Source organism: Trichosurus vulpecula, chromosome 9 (assembly GCF_011100635.1).
Source record: "Trichosurus vulpecula isolate mTriVul1 chromosome 9, mTriVul1.pri, whole genome shotgun sequence".
NCBI lineage: Eukaryota > Metazoa > Chordata > Mammalia > Diprotodontia > Phalangeridae > Trichosurus > Trichosurus vulpecula.
In genome coordinates, this window is record NC_050581.1 from 65093652 (window position 1) to 65117640 (window position 23989).

The 23989-nt window shown below is 39.0% G+C and overlaps 1 protein-coding gene across 4 annotated transcripts in view; it reads left to right on the forward strand.

Moving 5' to 3' along the window:
• The first annotated feature begins 299 nt into the window (after window positions 1-299).
• The window catches only part of UBQLN1 (ubiquilin 1), a 56967-nt gene continuing 33277 nt past the window's right edge, over window positions 300-23989 (forward strand). The window contains exon 1 of one of the 4 annotated variants that reach the window (XM_036737812.1): window positions 300-806. In XM_036737812.1, coding sequence (XP_036593707.1) covers window positions 651-806 — 156 coding nt within the window. In that variant the 5' untranslated portion in view covers window positions 300-650. The remainder of the gene's footprint in view (window positions 807-23989) is intronic. The other 3 variants (XM_036737810.1, XM_036737811.1, XM_036737813.1) reach the window with 3 other exon arrangements.

Sequence of the window (23989 nt, forward strand, 5' to 3'; positions counted from 1 at the left end):
TTTTCTAGTAAGTTCCCCGGCTTGTGATGTCATCTCCGTGCGACGCTACGGCGGCTAGAATTTTCGCTTTTTACGATTGCTTATCTAAAGAAAAAAATCCCACAGACACGCGCAAAAACAAACTCCAAATCCCACTCCATGCCCGGGAAAGTTACTAGAAAGCTCTCAGCTCCGGTGGTGGAGGGTTTATGTGTCTGGTACCCGGGGGGAGGGGGGGAAAGGAAACAGGCCAGCGAGAGGATGGAAACTAAAGGTCCGTGACGGCCCACAGTGACTCGGCGACGCCGGCTTCGTTTCCCAGCGTCCCTCGCGCGGCGCCGCCGAGGGCAGAGGGGAGGGGGGAAGAAGGGGAGGGAGGGGGCGGGGGATGAGGAAGCGGCGGCGACGGCGGCGGGTGTCGCGCAGCTAGTGAGTGTATAAGCGGGGTCGGAGCACCGAGCAGTGGCCGCGGCAGCAGCAGCAGCCGCCGCCGAGGGCTGGGCCTGCGCCAGCGCCCCTACAGCGCCTCACCCCGCGGGGGGGGGCCCCTACCGCTCCCCCCTCCCCCCCTCGTCGTCGTCCGTCCCCTCCCCCCACCCCCCTCAGCCTCCGGGCCCGGCAGCCGCGGCCGCCGCAGCGAGGCCTCGCTCCTCGCCTGAGTCACCGCCGCCATGGCAGAGAGCGGCGAGAGCAGCGGCCCCTCGGGCTCTGCTGCAGTAGATGGTCCCGCGACACCCCCCGGCGACCCCAAGATCATCAAAGTCACTGTGAAGACCCCGAAGGAGAAGGAGGAGTTTGCGGTGCCCGAGACCAGCTCTGTCCAGCAGGTGAGGCCCCCTCCCCAGGCCTGTAACCTCCGCCTCCCGGCCCGCCGATACGGACGCCGGCGGGGGAGCCGGGGCGGCTCGTCCAAGGCCCGTACTTTACACTGGAGGAAGCCCGAGTCAGGCGGGCTTGGGGTGGGGGAGTGGTGTCCCGGTCTGGGCGTGATGGGGACGGCGAGGGGGGCGGCGGCGGCGGCGGCCTCGATCTCCAGGCCCGCGGCCGAGCCTCGGGGCCGGGTGGAGGGATGGCCCCGGAGCGCCCGCCCGCGGGCCTTCCCCGTCCTCGGGTTGTATAGACCGGCTTGGGTCTCCCTCTGGAGGCTGCAGGGGGAGAGAAAGAGCAGGAGGGGGTCGCGGCCGGTCCCTTTCTCCCCCCACTCCCCGGCCCTCCTCTTCACAAAGGAATCGGCCGGACTGGCTTTGGGCTCCTCACCCGGCCAGGCGGGGGTGGGGAAAGGCGAGGCGGGGGCGGAGGTGTGCCTGGCTCCGACTCCCCGGGGTAGCTGCCTCGCAGAAAAGTTTCATTGTTAGGGATGACTGTTGAGCCTGCGGGGTTCAGGTAGGCTTTGGGGTGAGGAACACGTGTGCACTAATGCCTTTTGACTGCTGAAATCGCTTCTACCCCTCTTCACATTTTTTTTTGGTTCGATGACGTAGAAATCGCCACCTGGTCAAATTTGAGGAATAAGTACTACCAGGCTGTTAGAGAAAGGGGAATAATTTTCTTTCACCGGTGTTTTATTTTTTAAAAACATTTATATGAGCTTAGGTGCTGATCCGAGGGATGACGGGTTTTTATTATTTAGTATTTAGAGGTAGGAATTCGGAATAGACTGATGAGGATTGGATAAGCAATTTAAAATCTGATTTCCGCTGTATCTCGGGGCTGCGACTCACCTAAGTTGTTTGGGCCTCACCAATTTGGTTCCTTGATCACTGTTTAATAAAACTAAAACAACAACCACCGCCAAACCTTAACTTTAATTTTGGTATATAGCTCCAAAGAGCTAGAGGCCATTCGCTGACCGATGAAAGGAATTAGTGGACTGCTTCTGAAACTGCCTAGTATATACCATAAGGTGTTAGCTCACAAACCTCTGGTTAAGGTTCTCTATCAATTTACATCTCCCTGCTGTGTTCTTTACTCTGGACCAGACAGAATCGGTATCAACTTAATGCAGAGTGTGCCACCTATTGAATCTCCAAATTACTGTTTGAAGCCCCAGGATTTTCTTTCCAGTACTCAAGTCTCACTTCACTAAGTTTGATGATTCCTTTCAGCACTCTGCTGCAGGTAATCAAAAAGGAAGTCTTTTAACTACAGTGTAACTTTACAGCTAAAATTACATAAGCTGGAAAATCCATATATATACACACATATATATACATGACGCTTTTGACCTTGAGAATATGAGGATCTTTCCTATTTTCAGTGGTAGGGCATACATGAAATTAAAATTTTAAAATTGTGAACCTTTTTTTTTTTGTACTGTAGAACCAGTGTTAGCATAGATGAAAATCCACTGATCTTTGATAGTTGTCAAGACTACAGATAACATTCCTTTTAAGACTTAAGAATTTTAAAGACAGTAGAATTCTTTTGAAGGTGAAAACACTGTACAAGTCGATTTTTAATGTTCTTAAATTGCAGAACAGATCTTTTTTATTAAAGGTACATAAGAGAAAAATTCGCAGCTATTCATTAGAAGAAAGTGTTCTCATACCATCTTGAAATAAAATACTTCTTAATCTTGGAGATTTTACACTTAATTATTAAAGAAATATGTTCCTCGGGTTGATACAAATTCAACCTAATGTTTTTATAAAAATTCCTTTTTATCAATTGTACTCTAGGAGGCAGTGTTGTGTAGTTTAAGGAGTATTGCATTTGGAATCAAAAGACCTGGGTTCCAGTTCTCATTCAGTCCTAAAAATATGCATGATTACCTGGAATGTTTTTCAGGTGATGCCCATATGTATTAGGCAGTTTAATTATTGGAGTAAAATAAATATTATCAGAAGCATTGTTTGGCATACCTCAAACCATTAGTATGAAAATTGCACCAAAGTGGAAATGGCTATTTGCCACAGGTTTTTCTACCGTTTTTTTTTTGCTTGTTTTTGACATTAGGGAGACATTCCAAAAATGAGATTAAGAAAGAAGTTAGGATCATTGCAATTCAGCAAATATTTATTAACCAACTACAAATTTACAAGGCATCTGGGGATTCAAAGACAAATAAGACACTTCTTTTTCCTTCAAGGAGCTTACATCTAGTAGGAAAGGTAAGACAGGGACACAAATAATTATGATACAAATTATCATGTGATACGTTCATGAGAGAGGGACAAAAAGTGCAATTATACATTCAAGAAAGGAGAGAGACAATGCCTTAAAGTTTCTAGGTTAGGTATGATATTTTGGGTGTTGTCTCCTATAGCTCAGTTTTTATTCGGAAATTTTCTTGTCTTGGGGTGAGAAAAAGCCCCCAGAGAAGGGACCTTTAGAGCTTTCACATTTTATTAAGTAAATAAGACTATATATAACTTAAAAATTGCTTGACATTAATGGTTCTACATAATAGTCTTTAATTTGTTTAGTAATTTATTTTGTATTTGTAAAAGTGTCGTGTCCAAGTCTGCCCTTTTCCTTTATTTAAAAGTGAGCAAAGGGCAGAAGCTATTTAACTTTCTAGATGATGCTTTCTATTGGATAGAGAGAATACTTAATGCTGCTTTTTTGATCATGGCATTTACTTTTTGTCTACGTAATTAAGGTGGATGTTAATTTGTGCCAAATTTATTTTTCTGTGAGTCTTGCAGAAACTGAAATGGTTAGGTTTTTGAATGTCAATTCTCAATAAACAATAGTTAATGTTTAAATTCAACAAACTTTAGGATATTTTGAGTGCTTTGCAAAGATAAATTTAATAAGATAAATCTAATCTGTTTTTTAAGTATGACTAACCATTAACTGGAATGCTTGGGAGATAAAGTAGTTTCAGAAAAATCTTTCGTCCTGATTCCTAGTACAGTGCATCGCACATGGTAGGTGTTTGATAAATATTTGCTGTAGAAAGTATCTTGCAAAAAGTATGTTGATTAAGTTTTCTTGCTTTAGTAAAAATAGATAATACACTTCAAGTTATAGGGTCTAGAACTGGAAGGGGCTTAAAAGACCATTTCCTCGTTTTACAGGTGAGGAAACTGAAGCTTAGGGAGGTTAAGTGACTTGCCCAAGGTCGTTCACAGATAGTAAGTTTCCTAGTTGGAATTCAGACTTGTCCTTTGACTCTAAAGCCAATGCTCTTTTCAGTTGTTTACAATAATAGTTGACATTTATGTGGCATTTTGCAGTTTATATAGTACTTGATTCACAACCACACTCTGAGGTTGTGGGGAACGAAAGTTATCCCCATTTTGCAAATGAGGCAACCGAGGCTCTGAGAAGCTGAGTGACAGATTGACTATCATTAAATGCCTAGTAAATGACCACATGCTGACTGGGACCTCTCTGAACTCAAATTTCTCCACTCCTTTCCTGTGTTCTTTATACTGCTCTGCCTTGTGCTGTAGATAAAAAGATTAGGTTGAATCCCTAATCAACTCTAGGGGCATACCCATAAACTTGATTTGACCCTGGAAGGTCATATTTTTTTCCCTTTCATTTCCCTGACTCAAAATTGGAGTGCGGAATAAATGATTGATTTTGCTATGAAATGTTTATGACCTAGAATTCAAACTTGTGCCTTAAATTTTAAAAAATGTTCTTTTAGAGGACCTTTTATTAGTTGAGAATTGTTAATAACCATATCATCTTTGAAATGCCTTCCACCAAGTTTTAATTTTTTAAATCTTTGCATGTCATTGGAAAATAGTTTTGTGTGTGCTTGGGAATATTTTACCATTAAATGTGCTTTCTTTGAAAGAATACTATTTTTGGTCTTATTGAAGTCATGCCTATATTTCAGTTTTTTCAAAGCTAGCAGCTTTCAATTAAAAAAAAAATCCACTAAGATGAACTGTTTTAAAACAAGCTAACTGGAATATGTTTTGCAAAAACTGTTGTAACAAATTAAAGTCATTATAGTGGTGAATAAAAGCTTTATTTCTTAGTTGGATAGTATCCATAGTTGCTAAAATTGAATTATTTTAGTTCATGGTTTCGAACTTTTGCAGAAAAATCCCAAAATACAGATAGCTAAACTTAGTTTTTTCAGGGTTAAAAAACACTTTATCAAGTGAGTTTAGATGTTAATTATTTAATATTTGTGGTCTTATTTTGATTTTGAAGTATTTAGAGTGTTCTGAAAAGTCTTAAGATTTTTGTACTGACTTTTGGGACACCCTGTACATAGGAGAAAACCAGCTGGGAATAGTGGATAGACTGGCTCATCTTGAAAAGACTTTCTGACCATGGGCAAGTCATTTAAATCTCTCTGTACCCTAGGGAAGCTCTCTCATACTGCAAGTTATAAATGAATTGCTGATCTATATTATTGAAAAGAGCTTTCATACTAAGAGTTTGCCATATGTATGAAATTACAAATACAGATTTAAAAAAAGTTTAAGAAACAAATGAGATATAGAATTTGTTTTGATTAAAATGATATAATTTAAAGTACTTTTTATAGATGTTTGGCATTATTTCTGCATATCTCTAGCTTCTAAGAATATTTTGTGAGGGAAAAATATTTTGGCATTTTGGTTAGAAACTCAAATACATTGAAATGTGGCTTTGTTTGAATCATTTTTCAACTGAAGTACAAAGAGTACCCTAGAATGTGTGATGAAAAATGCTTTGTAAGCACTGTATAGATGTTTAAAAGTTAGTCCTGGTAACCAGAAATACTCGCACACTATTGTTTGTTTCTTAGTATGCAAATATGTTTACAAATATGTTGTGCCAAAATAGTGGAGAGGTCAGTCAGGTTTAAAAGACCAGTTCCCAAATGAATTTTATGTTTCTTCTAGTTTTTTCTTGTATTTGATAAAGGTTGAATTGTACCTTGTAAAGGTGAATTGATACATTTTGACTGACTGGATGGTTCCTTCACAGACTGCCTGCTATCCATCTCTACCTGAATATGTCATAGGCATCTCAAACTCAACATGTCTCTAAACAGTGGAACTTATTTTCCCCAGCCCCTTTGGCAGTCTGGTGAAGTCTATAAACATCTGCAAATGTTTTTAAATACGTAAGGTAAAATACATAGGATCCAAAAGGAAACCAATTACATTGAAATATATTCATCAAAATATTTTTTTTAAAAGTTCCAGACACCTGGTTAAAGAACCCCTACTCCAGGATAAAATTTCAGACTTCTTGGTGTGGCATTTGGCCTTTCGCAGCCTATCTCCAGTGTACCATTTCAGGCTTATTACACATTACTTCCCCCCAAAATCCCTTCTCTCTGCTTTTTGCTTTTCCTTAGACTGTCCTCTGGCTAGAATACTCAGCCTCAGCATCACCACCTCTTAGAGTCCGTAGCTCCCTTTAAAGTCCAGCTCAGATGGTGCGATCTTTTCTGACCTCACCCCATATCCAGCAACCTCCCCATCCTCATTACTTACTCTCAATATCTAGGTATCTACTAGCATAGCGCCCAGCACATTTGGGACACTTAAATGCTTGTTGACTGTCAGGAATTTCCGGTGATTGAGAGAACCCGTGGTACTCTTAGCTGGGATGGTGGGGAGGGTGGGGAGAATATCTTGTGCATATGAATTGTTTATGGTGTATTGAATATTATTTTAGAAGAAAAAGGACTTTTTGAGATGGATACTTAGCTCTTAACTAAATAGCAAACTACTATAACTTAAAATGGCAGATTTTAAAAAATAACTTATACTTTACTTGACCTTCTTACTAAGTGGAGAGCCAAGGGCAATGCAGTTTTAAGCTAATGGTGGAAGGTTATGAACTTTTTTGCTTCACAAAAGCAATAAAAAACTGTGGAGAAAACATGTGCAGAAAACTTCTTTGACAGAGACCTAAGCCAGATCTTCCCAAGAGCAATTATAGATGACCTAAGGAAATAATAGAAGAGGCAAAGTAGAACTGGTTTACTAGTATTTTCATAGTATTATTCAAAGCATTAATGAATGTAGAACTGTCACATTTGGATTTTAAGCATCTGATATCAGCAAGGATTTATTAAGGACCTAATATATGCCAGGAACTAGGCTAGAGTTGGGGATACAAAAAGAGGCAAAGGCAGTCACTGCCTCATGGAGGCTCAAAATTGAGTGGAAGAGACTTACAATCAAACAAATACGTATAAACAAGCAATATGCAGGATAATCGGAAATACCAAAGAAAACACAAGGACTAAGAGGGATTGGGAAAGATTTTATGTAGGAGGGATTTTAGTTGGGACTTGAAGGAAATCAGGGAAGCCAAGGAGTATGGAGATGAGGAGGTAGCGAATTTTAGGCATGGGAGACAGTGAGCCTGGAGCCAAGAGAATGGAGTATCTTTATCTTGTTCACAGAACTGCCAGGAGATCAGAGTTACTGGATTGAAGAGGGGTTAAGAAAGATGTAAGAAAACTGGAGAGGGAGAGAGGACCAAGTTATGAGGGACTTTGAATGCCAGAAGATTTTGTATTTGTCTTGGAGGCAATAAGGAGCCACTGGAGTTTATTAAGTAGGAGTGTTATGTGGTTGGACCTGCACTTTAGGAAAATCACTTGTAGCAGAATGGAGGATGGATTGGAATGAGGAGAGACCTGAGACAGTTAAACTCACCAGCTCCAGCTGTGAGGTGGCTAGGGCCTCACCAGAGCGGTGGCATTGTCAGGAGAGAGGTAGCAAAGGTGGAAGTGGCAAGATTTAAAAAAAAAAAAAAGGAAGAGTTGCTGGACCTGACCAAGTACACAGAAGATATCTGAGATATTACACAGATTGAAGGTACTCAAGAAACTTTCTTTAAGATAGAGAAGACCAGTCAGTCAGTAAATATTTGTTGCCTGTCTACTATGTGCCAGACACTGCTAGGAGAAAAATGGAAAAACATCATGAATGGTATTACAAAAAGTGAACAGTTATTATAATTGACCTTTATTTAGGCCTTAAGCTTTACAAAAAGTCATATAAACATTATCTAAATTGACCCTTAGAAACAAAACTGTAAGGTAAATTCTAGGGGTAATATCCCTGTTTTCCAGATGAAGAAACTGAAGCTCAGACAGCTCATTCCATCCTCTGCCTCTATGCTTTAATCTTAGTTATTTCCCCATGCCTGCATTCTCATCTCTTCCATTCTGAGTCCTTAAGTTACCTGTGAAGTTCAGCTTTGGTACCATCTTTTGAAAGTCTTTTCTGATCCAGCTTGTTGGATTGGATACTCAGCAGATTGCCTTTTACTTAGGCACTTAATGTGGCTGAGTTGATTTGTATTCTCTGGCACCTTTTGATTTTTGTTAGCAAGGAATTGAGAAGTGTGGACAAAACTCTTTTTGGGTGGACAGAGATAAGTTTGACCATGTCAAAAGTGCAATATCTTCAATTTCAGGGTGCAAAGAGAACCAAATGGGACACAGGTATATTTTATTTTACTTTTTAACATTTTTCTGATGCGTTTTGTATCTTTCATTGTAATCCCATTCTAATACCCTACAACCCCTCTCCCTGCCCTCTTCTGCATAGGGCCCTCTTTAATTTATAAAACAAACAAACAAAAAAAGACAAAGCAGATAAAGCTGTTTAAAACATCGACCTCTACTAACAGAATATGTAACAAACTCTCCAAAACTTTACTAAGTGAATGGATGTGTCTACTTTGGTCATTGCATTTAGTCTCAATTCTGTTGTTTTCAATTATTTTGTAGTACTTGTATATATTTTCCCAATTTTTTTTCATATGATTGTGCTCTTGTTTCCGAGTTCTTATTTATATTCATCATTCCAATTATGCAGCAATGTTACATTAGTAAATGGGAATTTATTCAGCCATTCTTTAATCCCACTGTGTTTCATTTCCAGTTTTTGCTATGACTAATAGTGTTGCTTTCAGAATGTCTTGTTATATGTGGGACTTTCTGACCTTCTTGTGGTGTTACCAGGAGTATGATCATCAGGCCACAAAGTATGAACTAAAGTTTAATAACTTCTTGCACAATTTGAGTTTGTTTTTCAGAGTGATTGGACCTGTTTGCAGACTGACAGCATATTACTTTACCTGTCTTCCCATAGCTTCTCCACCATTCTCTTTTATTTTTGTTAATGTGCTAGGTGGGAGATAAAAACCTTACAATATTTTAAATTTTCATTTCTGTTATGATTTAGGGGTATTTTTCATATATTTTAGTTTGCCTTTCTAAATTTTATTATTTTACTGTTCTGACCCTTTATATTTAGATCACTTACGCTTTTGGAGCTTATTGTAATATTGTAATGTGTGTAATATTGTATAAGATAGTAGCCTAAGTATGTCTTGTGGATTCCTTTCTCCTTTTCCCAGCAGTTTTTGTTTAATAGCAAGTCTTTCCCCCAGCGGTTTGTGTGCTAGGGTTTATCAAATTGTGGAGTAGTTTGTTTGCCTGTAGGTCTTTGTAGTCTTGCTTACTCAGTTCGCTTTCCTGTGTTTTTTAATTATTACCAAGTACTTTGAGTACCAAATACTTCTCTTCTGAGTCTAGGTGATTTAAACATTCAGATCCATAATCCTTAACCTCCTAGTTCCTCATTCTCCTTAAGGAGATTTCAACATTCACAGTAAAGTTGGAGATCTGATAATGTGGTTCTGCTTCCTTCATTCCAAGTCTTTAATTCCTTTGAAATTCTTGACTGTTTCCTCAAACGAGTTTAAAAATTATTCCATCCGGATGTCTAAAATAGAGTTAGTTTGGCGTGGTGTTGAACCTCTAATGCCATTTTTATTATTGCCATGGCCCAGCCTCGACCAGTAAACATTGTAAACACCTGCATATAGCTTGGTAAGTTAGCCCTCAGATATTACATTCCTTTTGTAGTTATTATAGTGGGATTTCTTTCTATCCTTTATCCCTGGTTTTTGTTAGTACTTTATAGAAATTCTGATGATTTTGTTGGATTTCTTTAAAAAACTTTCACCTTGTACAGACCTGGGTGGATGACGTGTAGTAGACCTCAGGTAACAGCAACTATCTTCTCTTCAACCCCTGTCCTTATTCCAGGTGATTTATACATTCATATTGATGTTCCCTAGCCTCCCAATTACTCAGATCTCTTCAAGGGGATTACATCATTCGTGTTGATATATTCTCTAACCTCCCAATTCCTTTGTCTCTTCAAAACCTTCACTCCAGACACCCACACAGAAGGACTGTCACACCCTGTATCTGACCGTTACCCAAGAGTATTCCATTTCCTTGATCAAAATTCCCTTTTTTCTTAGTGGGAGATCTGGGAGTTTCCTGTTCCAATGAAATCACAGGTGTAGTTCCAATTACTCTCTAGGTCTAAGTTCTTATCTTTTTTGACCTCTCTGCTGCATTTAACATTGTTGACCACCCTTACCTACTGGATACCCTTAGCTCTCTGGGTTTTTATGGCTCTGATCTCTCCTGGGTCATCTCTTACCTGTTAGACCATTCCTTAGTATCTTTTGCTGGCTCATCCCCAGCCTTAGGGGTTCCCCAAGGTGCTGTTCTGGGCTCCCTCTTCACATTATCTCTTAGTAAGTTCATTCATCTCTTATGGATCTAGCTATCATCTCTGTAGATGACTCTACTTGTATATTTTCAGTTCATTCTCTCCTCTGAGCTTCATTGCTGCTTCACTAACTGCCTATTAGATATTTTAAACTGTTTCAAAGGCATCTTAAACTTGACATGTCCAAAACAGAACTAAATATTTTTCCTCCTTAACTTCTCTATTTCTGCCAAAGGCACCATTAGTTTTCTACTCTGCTAGGTTCATAACCTCAACGTTATCTTAACAAATCCTTACTTTTTTTCACCACAGAGATTTAGTCTGCTGCCAAACCTCACTGTTTCTACCTCCAGAACATTTCTCCTGTCTTGGCTCCATTTTCCCTTCTCATACAATCAGTTTTTTAGTTCAGGCCCTCATCACTTCTTATCCACAGACAACTGTAGTGGTTTCCTAATTAGTTTACATTTCTCCACGTTGTTCCCACTCCATTCACATAGTTGCCAAAATGTTTTTTTCTTAAGCATGGATCTGACCATTTCATTCCCTAATCAGTACACTTTAGTGACTGACTTCTTACTCTCCCTAGGCTAAAATAAAAACTTCTGTTTAGCTCCAACCTATCTTTCTACCTTTATACTTCCTATCTCCTACATTATAGTCTAGCTAGCCATTCCCTCTCTTGCTCACACATGGCACTCCTACTGTCTGTTCTTTTGTATATATTTCTTCACCTCTGTCTCATAGAACTTCTTTCTTCCTTCTGGACACAGCTTAAAGCACCACCTTCTACAATGGAGCCTTGTCTAAATTATCTTGTATTCTATGAATATTCTCTAAGTATTTTGTATTTATTTATATGTGTACATGTCTATCTTGATATAATGTAAGCACCCTGGAGATAGGGATTGTTTAATTTTTTGTAACACTGTCTCCCATGTCTGTCTCACTCCACAGCACATAGTAGGTGCTTACTAAGTGTTTGTTGATTGTGTATCCTACTTTGTTTAATGTATCAAACATTTCTGTTTCCTGAAAAGCCAGAATTTTCTTATCACCATCATGTAAACAGAAATGTAAATGATTATTTCTGTATATCTCTTTTGTCTTATTGTCAAAGTTAGCTTTTTGAGTACTAAGTCTTCAGATATATTTTAAAATATGAGAAGAATACTAAGTAATAGGCTAGTGGCATAACATTTCCTGTGAATTTTGAAGGCATGGGGAACAAGATTTCTTATATTCTCCCATCCCCATTTTGGATACCTGTCATACTCACAAGATATCCAGAGAAAATGTATGTCTATTTCTCTTCTCCTTCCTAGGTTCTGGAGATATAAAGACCCTTTGATCCCTCAAAAGAAATAAAACATCAAACCATTTAGAAATATAAATCTGGACCTGGTAAGAGACTTAAGGCTTAGAGATACCAATTTGGAAATCATATGCAGAGAAGCAGTAGTATAAAACATGGAAATCTGAGAGATCACCCAAGGATCATAATATAGATTTAGAGCCACAAAGGTTATCTAGGTCAACCCCCTCATTTTACAGGTGAGGAGACTACAGAAGATTGTAACTTGCCCAAGATCACACAGGTAATAAAGCCAGTATTCAAATCCAGGTCCTTTGATGCCAGGTCTAACAACAGAGTCATTGGTGGCTCTCAGAGAGCAGTTTCAGTAGAGTATATAAGGATGGAATTAGTATTACTCTTACTTAAAAGGAGTGGGTGGGTGGTGAGGAGGTGTAGATGGCCATTCTATAGACTGTTCTTTCCAGAAGCTTCTGTGGTGAAGGGGACTTGAATTGTGAATGACTTATATGTATCAGGGACTCTAGAATTCAGAGCCAGATGCTTTGTCATCCAATTTAGAACAACTTAGGGGATAGGATGACCTACAGAGGTGTTTATTGTTTAAGATGGGGAGACCTGACTTTTTAGGCTGGGGGAAAGGACTCAGCAGAGAAAGATTGAAGAAGTAAAGAGATAATTGATTAAAAAAAAAAAAGCATAGTGGACCACATTCTAATAAAGAATCTTTGAATCTCTAATGAGGTGTTTGCCCAGGATAACGTCCACATTTGCATAAGATAAGGTACCTTACTATCTACTACATCACTCATCTAAGATGAAACATCTTTGCATATACATTATTACTATAAGAGAAAACATTTATCCAGGTTATTCAGTGCCCCTTTATAGTTTAAGTGGGGTGACAAAGGGCATTTGACATTTGATCAATTAGATTCCTGCATCCTTGATTGATCAATCGATCCATCTCTCTCTCTCTCTCTCTCTCTCTCTCTTTTTCTCTTTCTCTCTTTCTATGTATCTATACATACATACACCTCAAATAAATCAGGAGGTTCTAAGTTCATGACACACTATTTTGGTAAAATAAAGGAAGTTACTTTTTTCTGGATAAATGTTTTCTCTTAAAGAAAGGGACTTAAAGGAGCCAGGGAGGTCAGGAAGAAGAGATGGGGAGAGCATTCTAGGCCTGGCGGAGAGCCAGTGAAAATACACAGGGATTGGTAGATGGAGTGTCTTGTTTGGGGAACAACAAGGAAGTCTGTGTCACCAGATTGCAAAAGTATTAGGGAGTGGGATAAAACTGCTGGGAAAATTGGAAAATAGTATGGCAGAAAATAGGCATAGATGGACATCTTGTACTGTGTACCAAGATAAAGTTAAAATGGGTATGATTTAGATATAAAGGATGATACTGGAAAGAGATTAGGAGAGCAAGGAATAGTTTACCTGTCAGATCTATGGAGAACAGAAGAATTTATGACCAAACAAGAGATAAGAGAACATTATGAAATGCAAAATGGATGATTTTGATTACATTAAATTAAAAAAGTTTTTGCACAAACAAATCCAGTGCATCAGGATTAGAAGGGAAGCAGAAAGCTGGGAAACAATTTTTACAGCCAGTGTCTTTGATCAGGGCCTTATTTCCAAAATATGTAGAGAATTGAGTCAAATTTATAAGAATGCAAGTCATTCCCCAATTGGTAGTGGTCAAAGGATATGATTAGGCAGTTTTCACATGAAGAAATTAAAGCTATCTATAGTCATGTGAAAAAATGCTCTGAATTACTATTGATGAGAGAAATGCAAATTAAAACAACTCTGAGGTACCACGTCATACTTATCAGATTGGCCAACATGACAAAACAGGAAAATGAAAAATGTTGGAGACGATGTGGGAAAATTAGAACATTAATGCATTGTTAGTGCAGTTGTGAATTGATACAACCATTCTGGAGAGCAATTTGGAGCTGTGCCCAAAAGGCATACCCTTTGATCCAGCAATACCACTTCTAGGTCTATATTTCAAAGGTCATAAAAAGGGAAAAGGACCCCTGTGTACAAAAATGTTTATAGCAGCTTTTTGTTGTGACCAAGAATTGGAAATTGAGGGGATGCCCATCAATTGGGGATTGGCTGAACAAGTTGTGGTATATGAATGTAATGGAATATTATTGTTCTATAAGAAATGATGAGCAGGTGGATTTCAGAAAAACCTGGCAAGACTTGAATAAACTGATGCTAAGTGAAGTGACCAGAACCAGGAGAATATTGTACACAGCAGTGGTAACCTTGTGTGATGACCAATTTTGGTAGACTTAGCTCTTCTCAGCAAGACAATTCCAAAAGACTCACGATGGAAAATGCTACCTACATCCAGAAAAAGAACTATGGAGTGTGAATGCGCTCTATTGAAGGATTGAAGCACATGATTTTCTCTCCTTTTTTTCTTTTGGTTTCTTCTTTCTTGTGATTTTTTCCTTTGGTTCTAATTCTATATGACATGAGTAATATGGAAATATGTTTAATATGATTGTACATGTATGGCCTATATCAGATTGTACACCCTTTTGGGGAGGGGAGAGGGGAAGGAGTGGGAGAAAATTTTAAATTCAGAATTTTATAAAAGTGGATGGTGAAAACTATAAATAAATGTTTAAAAAAACCAAAAAAATCCCTTCTATATAAGAGTAAAATTACTTGTTATCTCATTCTTCAATTTCATTGGTAATGTATCTGATAATCAAATTTTTGTCTTTTTTTCAAGGTGTACATCAGGATTAGCAAACTCATTTTAGGGATTTTTCTCTGGGCTCTTCTAGGAAACTCAACAAGTATAGGCTCTGGGAATACAAAGGACAAGTCTCCCTTTCTCCCAACAACAAACCAGTTGCTATCTTCCAGGATCTTATACTATTTTGGGACCTCTCCTCTGGTCTTGATAAATAATGAAAGTGGATTCTGGCCTGTAAACTTTTAAATATTTGACAACCTGTTAAACCTTTTCATTTGTTTTAGGAGTAACAGAATTCCTTTGTGTGTGTTCCTAAGTTTGCCTCCACTTTGTCTTTTGCTATTAGATTCCAGCCCAGCATCTCCTTGCGTAAGAGGTGTGCTGAAAACACTGCCATAGAGAACTGAACTGGTCTTCGAAACTCAAAAAATAAGCACCCATTTATTAGACTACTTTATAGACTTTGAGGACTAAAAGAGCAATACCAGTTTGAGAATGAACTTTTAATTTGGGTGGATTATTCAGTCAAAATATTCATTGCATATTCAGACTTATTTTTGTCATATTTCATTCAGTTTTTTCATTCACTTTTATTTTCAAGTTCACACTCTCTCTACCCCACTCTCCATCTCCAATTGAGAAAGCAAGAAAAATAAAATCCATGGCAAGCATGCATAGCGAAGAAAAACAAATTTCTGTATTGGTCATGTAAAAAAATACACTTCACTCTGCATTGAATCTATCACCTTTCTATCTGGAGGTGTATAGCGTGTTTTCTCATGAGTCCTCTGGATCTCTGGTTAGTCATTGTGTTGCTCAGAGTTCCTAAGTTTTTCAGAGTTGTCTGTCGTTATAATATTGTTATTATGTAAATTGTTTTCCTGTTTCCACTTACTTGACTTTATCAGTTTGTACACGTTTTTCCAGGTTTCTCTGAAATCATTTCACATTTCTTAAAGCACAATAATGCACTGTTACATCCATATACCAAAATTTTTTTCAACCCTTTTCCAATTGATGGGCACCCTCCTCGGTTTCCAATTCTTTGCCATCACAAAAACAGCAGCTATAAATATTTTTATACATATGGATCCTTTTCCTCTTTGATCTCTTTGCAGTGTAGACCTAGTGGCAGTATTGCTGGTTCAAGTGGAACTTACAATTTATGGCTTTTTGGAATGTAAACTACTTTTAATGTTATTGGGAATATATATCAGCTGTGGTGGTCATGAAGAATTCATTTAAAGCAAAATAGAATTTATAAAAAATTGACCATTAGGACTATGTATCAGCTTATCCATTTTACACTACAGCAGTGGACTCAGTAATATGTGCAGTTACTCATCTGTTGGTTCAGATTACAACTTTTGTGTGTGTTTACCTTATATAATTCTTGCACATGTCTTTTCTCCCCCCCAAGTTTATTATTTTCATTTATCGAAAATCTGTCTCTTCTCCCTCCAACTCTTCTTCCCCATTGAGAAAAAACCAGCCTAACAAAACCCCTGTAACTACTATGCATAGTCCAGCAAAACATTCCTGCATTGGCCATGTACAAAAAAGAGATGTCTTATTCTATATCATGAGTCTGTCATTTGTCATCTGCCAGAAGGTAGATGGTACTTACTTTTTCAGAACTCCTCTTAATGTTCTCCACAACACATTGATTCCACTGGTTCTTTTAATATTCTGTGGACAACAGTATAGCATTCAGGTTATTTATCTATTATTTTATCCCTCACCCTCCTTACCTGATAAGCTCATCTCCTTTTTGGTTGTACCTGTCATTGGTATTTTCCCCCCTGCTTCTCATTCATTGGTCATTGTTGGTGATACTTTTTTTTTTATCCTACTTGTGTCTAATGTGTTTCCATTGATTTTTGAGTTGCCTGCAAGTATAATCATGAAATTCTTGTGTTCTAGGATTTGCAGCCTTGTTGGAATTACTGGAAAGAAATTATTGTTTAAAAGATTGACTCTTATGGCAATAAGCAGCTTGGGATAATTGAAAGTTTTATAGTTTACCAAAAGTAAACCTGTCAGATCTAAAGAGTAGTCTTTAATAATTTGATGTTATTTTGGAAGAAGGGTACCAGTGAGGTAACCCAGGTATATATGCTTTACCATTTGCAGTTAGCATTTGTGGCCAGAATGGCCTTTGTTTTCTTTGAGTGACTCAGCGTACTTCATTGAGCCTTGCTGGGTGCTGGGGCTTCTCTTCTGGGGCAGAAAGCCCAGCGACCATGCCTGGGAACAGAGGACATGATAGTTATCTTTGTATATTTGAAGGATTGTGCAAGACTAGTTATGCTTGGTCCAAACAGACCCTTAGGTTCCCAGATGGAGGAATTAGGAGCGATGGGTGGAAGTCCCAGAGTCACATTTACTCTTGATGTAAGAAGAAACTTTGTCACTGTTAGAGATCAAAAAGTGGAATGCTACTGGGTTTCTCTGTATTAGAAATTGTCATTCAAAGGCTGAATGACACTTTGTCAGGAATGTTGTAGAGGGGATTCGTTTTTCAGATATTTTAAGCATGTTTGTGCCAGGCACTGTGCTAAGCCCTAAGGATATAAGGCACAAGACAGTCCCTGCCTTCAAGGAACTTAGAATATTAATGACAGAGACAAAACATACAAACAGCTGTGTGCAAACAAGCTATACTGTATACAGAATATATAGGAAATACTAAGTAGAGGGAAGGTACTAGAATTAAGAGGGATTGGGGTTTTTGGGACTTAAAGGAAGCCAGAAAGCAGTGATGAAAATGGAGAGTTGGTAGATGGGGTGTCTTATTTGAGGAACAGCAAGAAGGCCAGTGTCATGGGTTTGAAGAATACTGGGAGGGAGGGTTGGGGCTGTAAGGTTTAAGAATACTGGAAAGGTAGGTGGAGACAGAGACAGAGGTAGAGGTGAAGGCTAAGTTATAAAGAACTTTCAGTACTTCTTGTTCAGTCATTTCAGTTGTGTCTGATTCTCTGTGACACTATTTTGGGATTTTCTTGGCAAAGATACTGGAGTGATTTGCCATTTCCTTCTCCAGCCCATTTTACAGATGAGGAACTGAGGCAAACAGGGTTAAATGACTTGCTCAAGGTTAGCAGGTAGTAAGTGCCTTGAGGCCAGATTTGAACTCAAGAAGCTGATTCTTCCTGACTTCATGCCCAGCACTCTATTCTGTCCACTGTGATCTTGGAGGTGATAGGGAGCCACTAGAGTTAGTTGAGTGCGTGTGTGTAACATGATCAGAGGATGGACTGGAGTGGGGAGAGACTTGTGGCAGGTAGGTCAGCCAGAAGGCTATTGCATTAATCCAGGCATGAGGAGATGAGGGCCTATGCCAGGGTGGTAGCATTGTTAGAGGAAAGAAGGTGGGGTATTTAAGAGATGGTGCAGAAGTGAAATGGACAGACCTTGGCAACAGATTGTACATGGTGGATGAGAAATAGTGAGCAGTCAAGGATGACACCTAGGTTATACATGTGGGGAAGGACGGTGCTACACTCAACAGTAATAGGGAAGTTTGGAAGTGGGAAGGATTTAGGGGTAAAAGTGATGAGTTCAGTTTTGGACATGTTGAGTGTAAGATATATATGGGACATTGTTTTATGATCATTTGAGAATCGTCAACATGGAGATGACAATTGAATCCATGGGAGCTGAGGACATCACCAAGCGAAATATAGAAAGAGACTCAAAAGAAGGCCTAGGACAGAGCCCTGTGAGATTCCAAAGATTAGTGGATATGATCTGGAAGAACCAGCAAAGGAGATGCTATAGGGTACATAGGAGGGTAACTGAGAGATTGAGGGTGATTTGACCATGTCAAAGGCTGCAGAAAGGCTGAGGGATGAGGATTGAAAAAAGGCCATCGGACTTAGTGCGCAAGCACTAAAGATAGCCAGAAGATAGATTTAGGGATGGAAAGGAATCTTTAATCCTGTCATTTTATAGTTGAGCAAACTGAGGCCCAGGAAATAACTATAATATATAATATAACAGTAAATAACTTTTCCAAGGTCACAATGTCCAAGTAAGGGAGAGAGCCATAATTTTAATCCAGGTCTTTGTCTTCAACTTATTACTGATTCAGTAGCCAACTTGTTCAACTATATGTTATAACCTGAGTGTAGTATAGCTTATCTATTTTATATTTCCAGTATGTCTTTGGATTTCATTGAAGTGGCCCTTCGGTATTCTAGGGTTTAATGAAATCAGCACAATGTTACCTATAACCAGAGACTATTGAAAATTTCACTCCTGATAAAGGAAATCCTTTTCCATTTGGATTCTGCTTTGGAGTACTAATTTGGATTGCTTATTGGGGAAAGTTTATCTGAGGTCACACAAATTGTCAAGTTACAGAATAGGAATTCAATTCTAAGACTTCCACATCCCTTGAGTTTAGGGGAAAATTGTGATTTGGACAAGATTTTTGTTTTGTTTTCATATCATTCATTTCTGAATTTACCTTCCTCTCCTCTCTACCCAACTAGCCATACTTTAAAAGAAAAAGAGAAGAAAAAAATAGCAGTTCAGTAGAAGTAACCATCCTATCAGCTGAGTATGACAGTATATGCTGTATTCCTCTTGCAGAATCCTTCACCCTTCCAATGAGGGGAGAAAGGCCTATTTTCTCACCTTTGGGGCCAAGCTAGGTCATTATAATTGTAGTGTTGAGTTTCTAGTGTTTTTTGTTCTCATTTTCTGTTATTGTATGTATTGTTTTCCTTATTCTTAGAGAATGTTTTTAAAGAAATGAATTCTTTCAGGAACAAAACAGTACCCAGAACTGAGCAAACTAGGTGTTTGTTTATAAATAAGTGGTCTTTAGGGGTATTACTCTGACAAATACATTGGGATAACATGATTGGTATATACATTATTTATATTTAAATAGTTATATGTAAATGGCAGTTTGTCCAAGAGTAGTTTAAACATTTCCTTGGTAACTTTGTATTTTTTTCATCATATTACTTGATTATTTCTTTCCCAGGCAAGGGTAGACTAGCCCTAGTGCACAACATCATGGTACTTAGAGATAGGGGAAGGCCTTCATAGGTCCTCTGTTAAAGACCTTATTTTTACAAATGAAAGAAACTGGGGCCTAGAAAGAGAAAATTATTTTCTTAAGTTCACATGGATAGTTTATAGATTTGGCATTCCCACTTAAGTCTCCTATCTTCAAATCCTTTGTTTTTTCCACTATGCCACACCGAGGAATCCAGTGTCTAATCTAGTCAATTTTCCCATTTGTGTGACCCTCCTCAAAGGAGAACATTCCAGACAGGTAATTCAAACATATTTAACTGACAGTCTTTCTTACGTGAATATGTAGGTTTTTAAAATAAATTGAGAGCAGGACACCTGTCTTCCTATTAAAAACTCATGGTTCTTTGAAAAATATTTTTTAACAGGAATAAGTTAATTAACAGTGTGCACACCTTCTCCTCTGCCAGTCAGCAGATATTTATTGAATACCAACTGCAGAGCTCCACAAATCCCAGGTGTCAGATCGCTATGGCACCCTGTAGCATAGCTGGAAAATAAAGGAGTACATTTCATTTTTCTCCACTTATGCTATAGATGCTAAGGGAGAGAGAGAGAGTATAGAGACTAGAGAGCAGGTCAAGCAAACAGCTACCTCAAGTGAATGGAAAGAGAATAAGGAGAGAGTAGTTAGTGACATGGAAGAGAGCCACCAGGAAGGTGTGGTATGTCTGTAAACAGGAGAGTTTCCAAAAAGGGGATTGTTCCTGTCAGGTGCTAAAGGCCACTGGATTTGTGTATTAAGAAAGTCATTGGTAACCTTTTGAGAAAGCCATATTCCTCTAGTGATGGGGACAGAAACCATAATTACAAAATTTTAAGAAGTAAAGTGGAACCTAGGGTGTGGCAGTTGGAAATAGTGGAGGTAACAGGTTAGGTTATTCCCTTAAATTGCTGAGTAAATAAAAAACCATCTGCAGATAAATTAGTCGTAATATAGGCTCTCCTAGGTGAGCTTACAGTTCACCTCCCCTTTGTGGGTTGTCCTCGCCCCAAATGAAAGCTCATAGAGGGCAAGGACTCACTTCCTTATTTTTCTATCATTCACTGACTTGGAAATATTTCCTCATATAGGAGGAAAGAGCAGAGTTACAGATACATAAAGCATTTTGATAAATGGTTACTGTATGTTGCCTTCCATGCATTCTAATAAAAGATAACACCATGAAGGGTAGTTGGAAAGAGAGCATGCGGAGATGGCTAGGAAGTGGAAGGGAAGCCTGTCTCTTGAAAGATAAGGTTAAAGGTCACCATCAGCCTGAGTACTCAGGGGTGAGTTGGGGTAGGGGATATGAGGATGGTGAACATAGATCTTCAGTGATTAAGGAATGGTTGCTGAGGATTAATGGCATTTAGCCTTAATCACCTCATTGAAGTGTTGGGCACTCCTCTTGTGTAACATAAGTGCGAGCACTGTTGGACATGTAGTCAGGAGCTTCAGGAATGGGAAAGGTTTAGAATAGTACAGTGGAATGAGAGGAAGTCCGTAAAGAGAATAGAAGGGATTACTTGGGCAATAGTGAAAGACCAGGTGGGCTTATTATACATCATAAGTTGATGGGTGAAATTAATTTGATTTTTCATGACTTCCTCTATCCTGTTTAATTTGTCAACCTAGTAGCTGGATTGGAAAATGAAGATTGGAGTAACCCAGGTTTGAGGGTTAGCCAGTGGGAGAATTAGGGTAAAGTCAAAAGGTTGGACGGTTTGTGGGAGAGTGTTAAAAGTAGCAGACTCTGGTGTTGCCTGGGTGTGGAAATGAGTGAAGCCTTAGCATGGGGAGAATAAGGAAGGGTTAAGGAACTGGAGGCTATAGTGAGGGTAAAGAAAGTAAGAAAGAGAACAGAACATGGTGGTTAGATGTTTGTGGTGGAGAGAGAGAGAAATGTCAATGTTTAAGATCTTCAAGGTGATGTGCCTGGGATGACCAATGCTGGTGTGTAGTTAGAGTGGAATGGAGAAGGAAATTGTTGAAGTTGAGAAATTATGTGGTTCATGATCTTAAAGTGATCATCCTGAATATTACCATGGGAAGTTTTGTATAGAAGATTGAGACACATATTAAAATAATTGAAAAAGCTGGATGGTAACAAAGATTAACAAAAGGATAACAAAGCCAGATGGATAATGTAACAAAAATAGAAAAGGCAAGTAGAAATTGAGTGGAACTGGAGATTCAAGAACTGTCTAGCATTTAATTTCTTCCTGAGACCTCATAAAAAACAGCTGAAGGTAGTCAGTGTTTACCTGAGGGCAGGGGTAGAAGTGAAATCTTCTTAAAGGAAGCTTATTTATTGTAGAAGGTTCTTAACCTGGGGCCCCTGAATTGATTTTCAAAATATTTTGTTTGTTTTTGAGGGGGAGGGCAGGGCAATTGGGGATTTTCAAAATATTTTGATAACTATATTTCGGTATAATTACTTTACTTTAATCCTATAATTTTATGAATTTAAACATTCTGTGTCAGGTGGGGAACTTGTGGCTTTGAGGCCACATGGCCATCTAGGTCCTCAATTGCGGCCCTTCACAGAACAGATCTCCTTAATAAAAGGATTTGTTCTGTAAACTCAGCCAAAAAGCTAGACCCAAGTACCTAAAAGGTCACATGTGACCTTGAGGTCACAGGTTCAGCACCCCTGTCCCGGTATATAGGCTTCACTAGATGGGGGTGTGGGGGGGCTGCCAGTTCAGGACATAAGAATCCTTATTTTTTTTTTCTGAGTTCATGTTTTATTTCAAGAGCTATAGATTACATACTAAGTTGACAGCAGGTCCTTTAGCCAGGGAACTTGATGATGGACAAAGTATACACACACACACACACAAATATACTGGGCTCCATTTATGTTTCTTTCACAGCTGGAGTTTTTTTAGACCTTGCCTTGAAGTAAAGTATGAGCAAAGCGATTCCTCCATAAGTGGCCAGTACATAATTCTTTCTGCCATTAAGGGTGTATGAATCGAAGTATTTCTTAAAACCTGTGAACTGATACTGACTGTCAGATCTGCCATAATTGAAATCCCGACCGTAGGACCCACCGCAGCCGCTGCCCTTCACTGTCTGCTGCCAGAATCCTTATTTTGTTGCAAGCTTTCTGGCTCTAGGGCCCTGGTCTTTAGCTCAACCAGGTGTGGGCAAACTATTTTTTTTTTTTGTAAGGCTGTGCTAAAAATGGTTTCTAAAATAAGTTTTATTATATTTAAAAATGTAAAAGTCATTCTCACCTGTGGGTGGGAAGTAAAAAACTGGAGGTTGACTGGATCTGGTCCTTAGGCTGTAGTTTGCCATCCCCTGGGCAAGATATTAACATTCTTGGGAACCAATAAAAAGAGGCATTAACTGCTATAGCTGACCTCCAGAGGAATGTTTTTTTGACTTGAACCATTTCATTATGGTATGTTCTTTTGAGAAAGACAAGTGGTGTAAGAAACAAATGCCTTACCAAGAGCTCTAAATGACAATTAGTGAATTCAGGAAGAACTTTTTTGCAAGAGAAAGGGTGACTAGCTAGCACACTCATGTGCAAAAACAAAATCTTTTATTCCCTACCCAAACGCAAATCGCTCCCCTGGCTCCCCATGGTTGGGTACTGCAGAGTTTACAGCCTAATCCCACATCCCCCACGTGGGTCTCCACCCCTGTTTACATTTTCCATTCCCCACATTTCAAGCCTTAAATACCTTTCTGGACAATCCCTCAACTCTGGATGTCTGTGCATGTCTGTTTCCCCTACTATTAACCTAAGAAAAGTCCCATTATTCAAGACTGTGTCTTGAGTTTATGAGCCTCATACTTAACGGAGCTTCACCTGGCCTTGCAGAAAAAAGGCATTCTCAGAGAACAAAGGGAATGTCTTCTCTCAACTTCTCCAGCTATTCCCTTTACAACCAGTTTATTTCCTGCATTAGCCCTCCTAGGTTTCACAAATTGTGTATCACATGATTTCTTTGGAAGCAAAAGTTCAGTTATTTCTTACAGTGGTAACTGTGTACAAAGTATGTATCGTCCTCCCTACTTGAAGGGTGAAAAGGTTGAAGAGTGCTCTTTATTCTAGCTCAGAGGTTCCCAAACTTCCTTGGACTACCAGCCCCTTAAAAAAAATTTACTCAGCACCCTCTCCAGGAAATCTACTTTCTTTAACCCTTTAACAGTTTTATTTATTTTTAAAATTTGTATCATTTAAAAAAAATACCAAAATTTTTAAAATTAAAAAAAAAATTTTATTGTAAATTTGTGGGATTTTTCCCCGCATTGAAATTTTGATGATGCAATATTACATCATGTAACCATAGTATCATATTGTAAACAAGTCATTACAGGCACATATTCCTGCCGATGCATGCTGGATTTCCTGATAATGCAGGAGACGCTACATACACGCTTGCCTGCCAATGCTTGTTTGTTAAGACCTAATCAGGGCCTTGACCATTGATTGGTTATAACTTGTA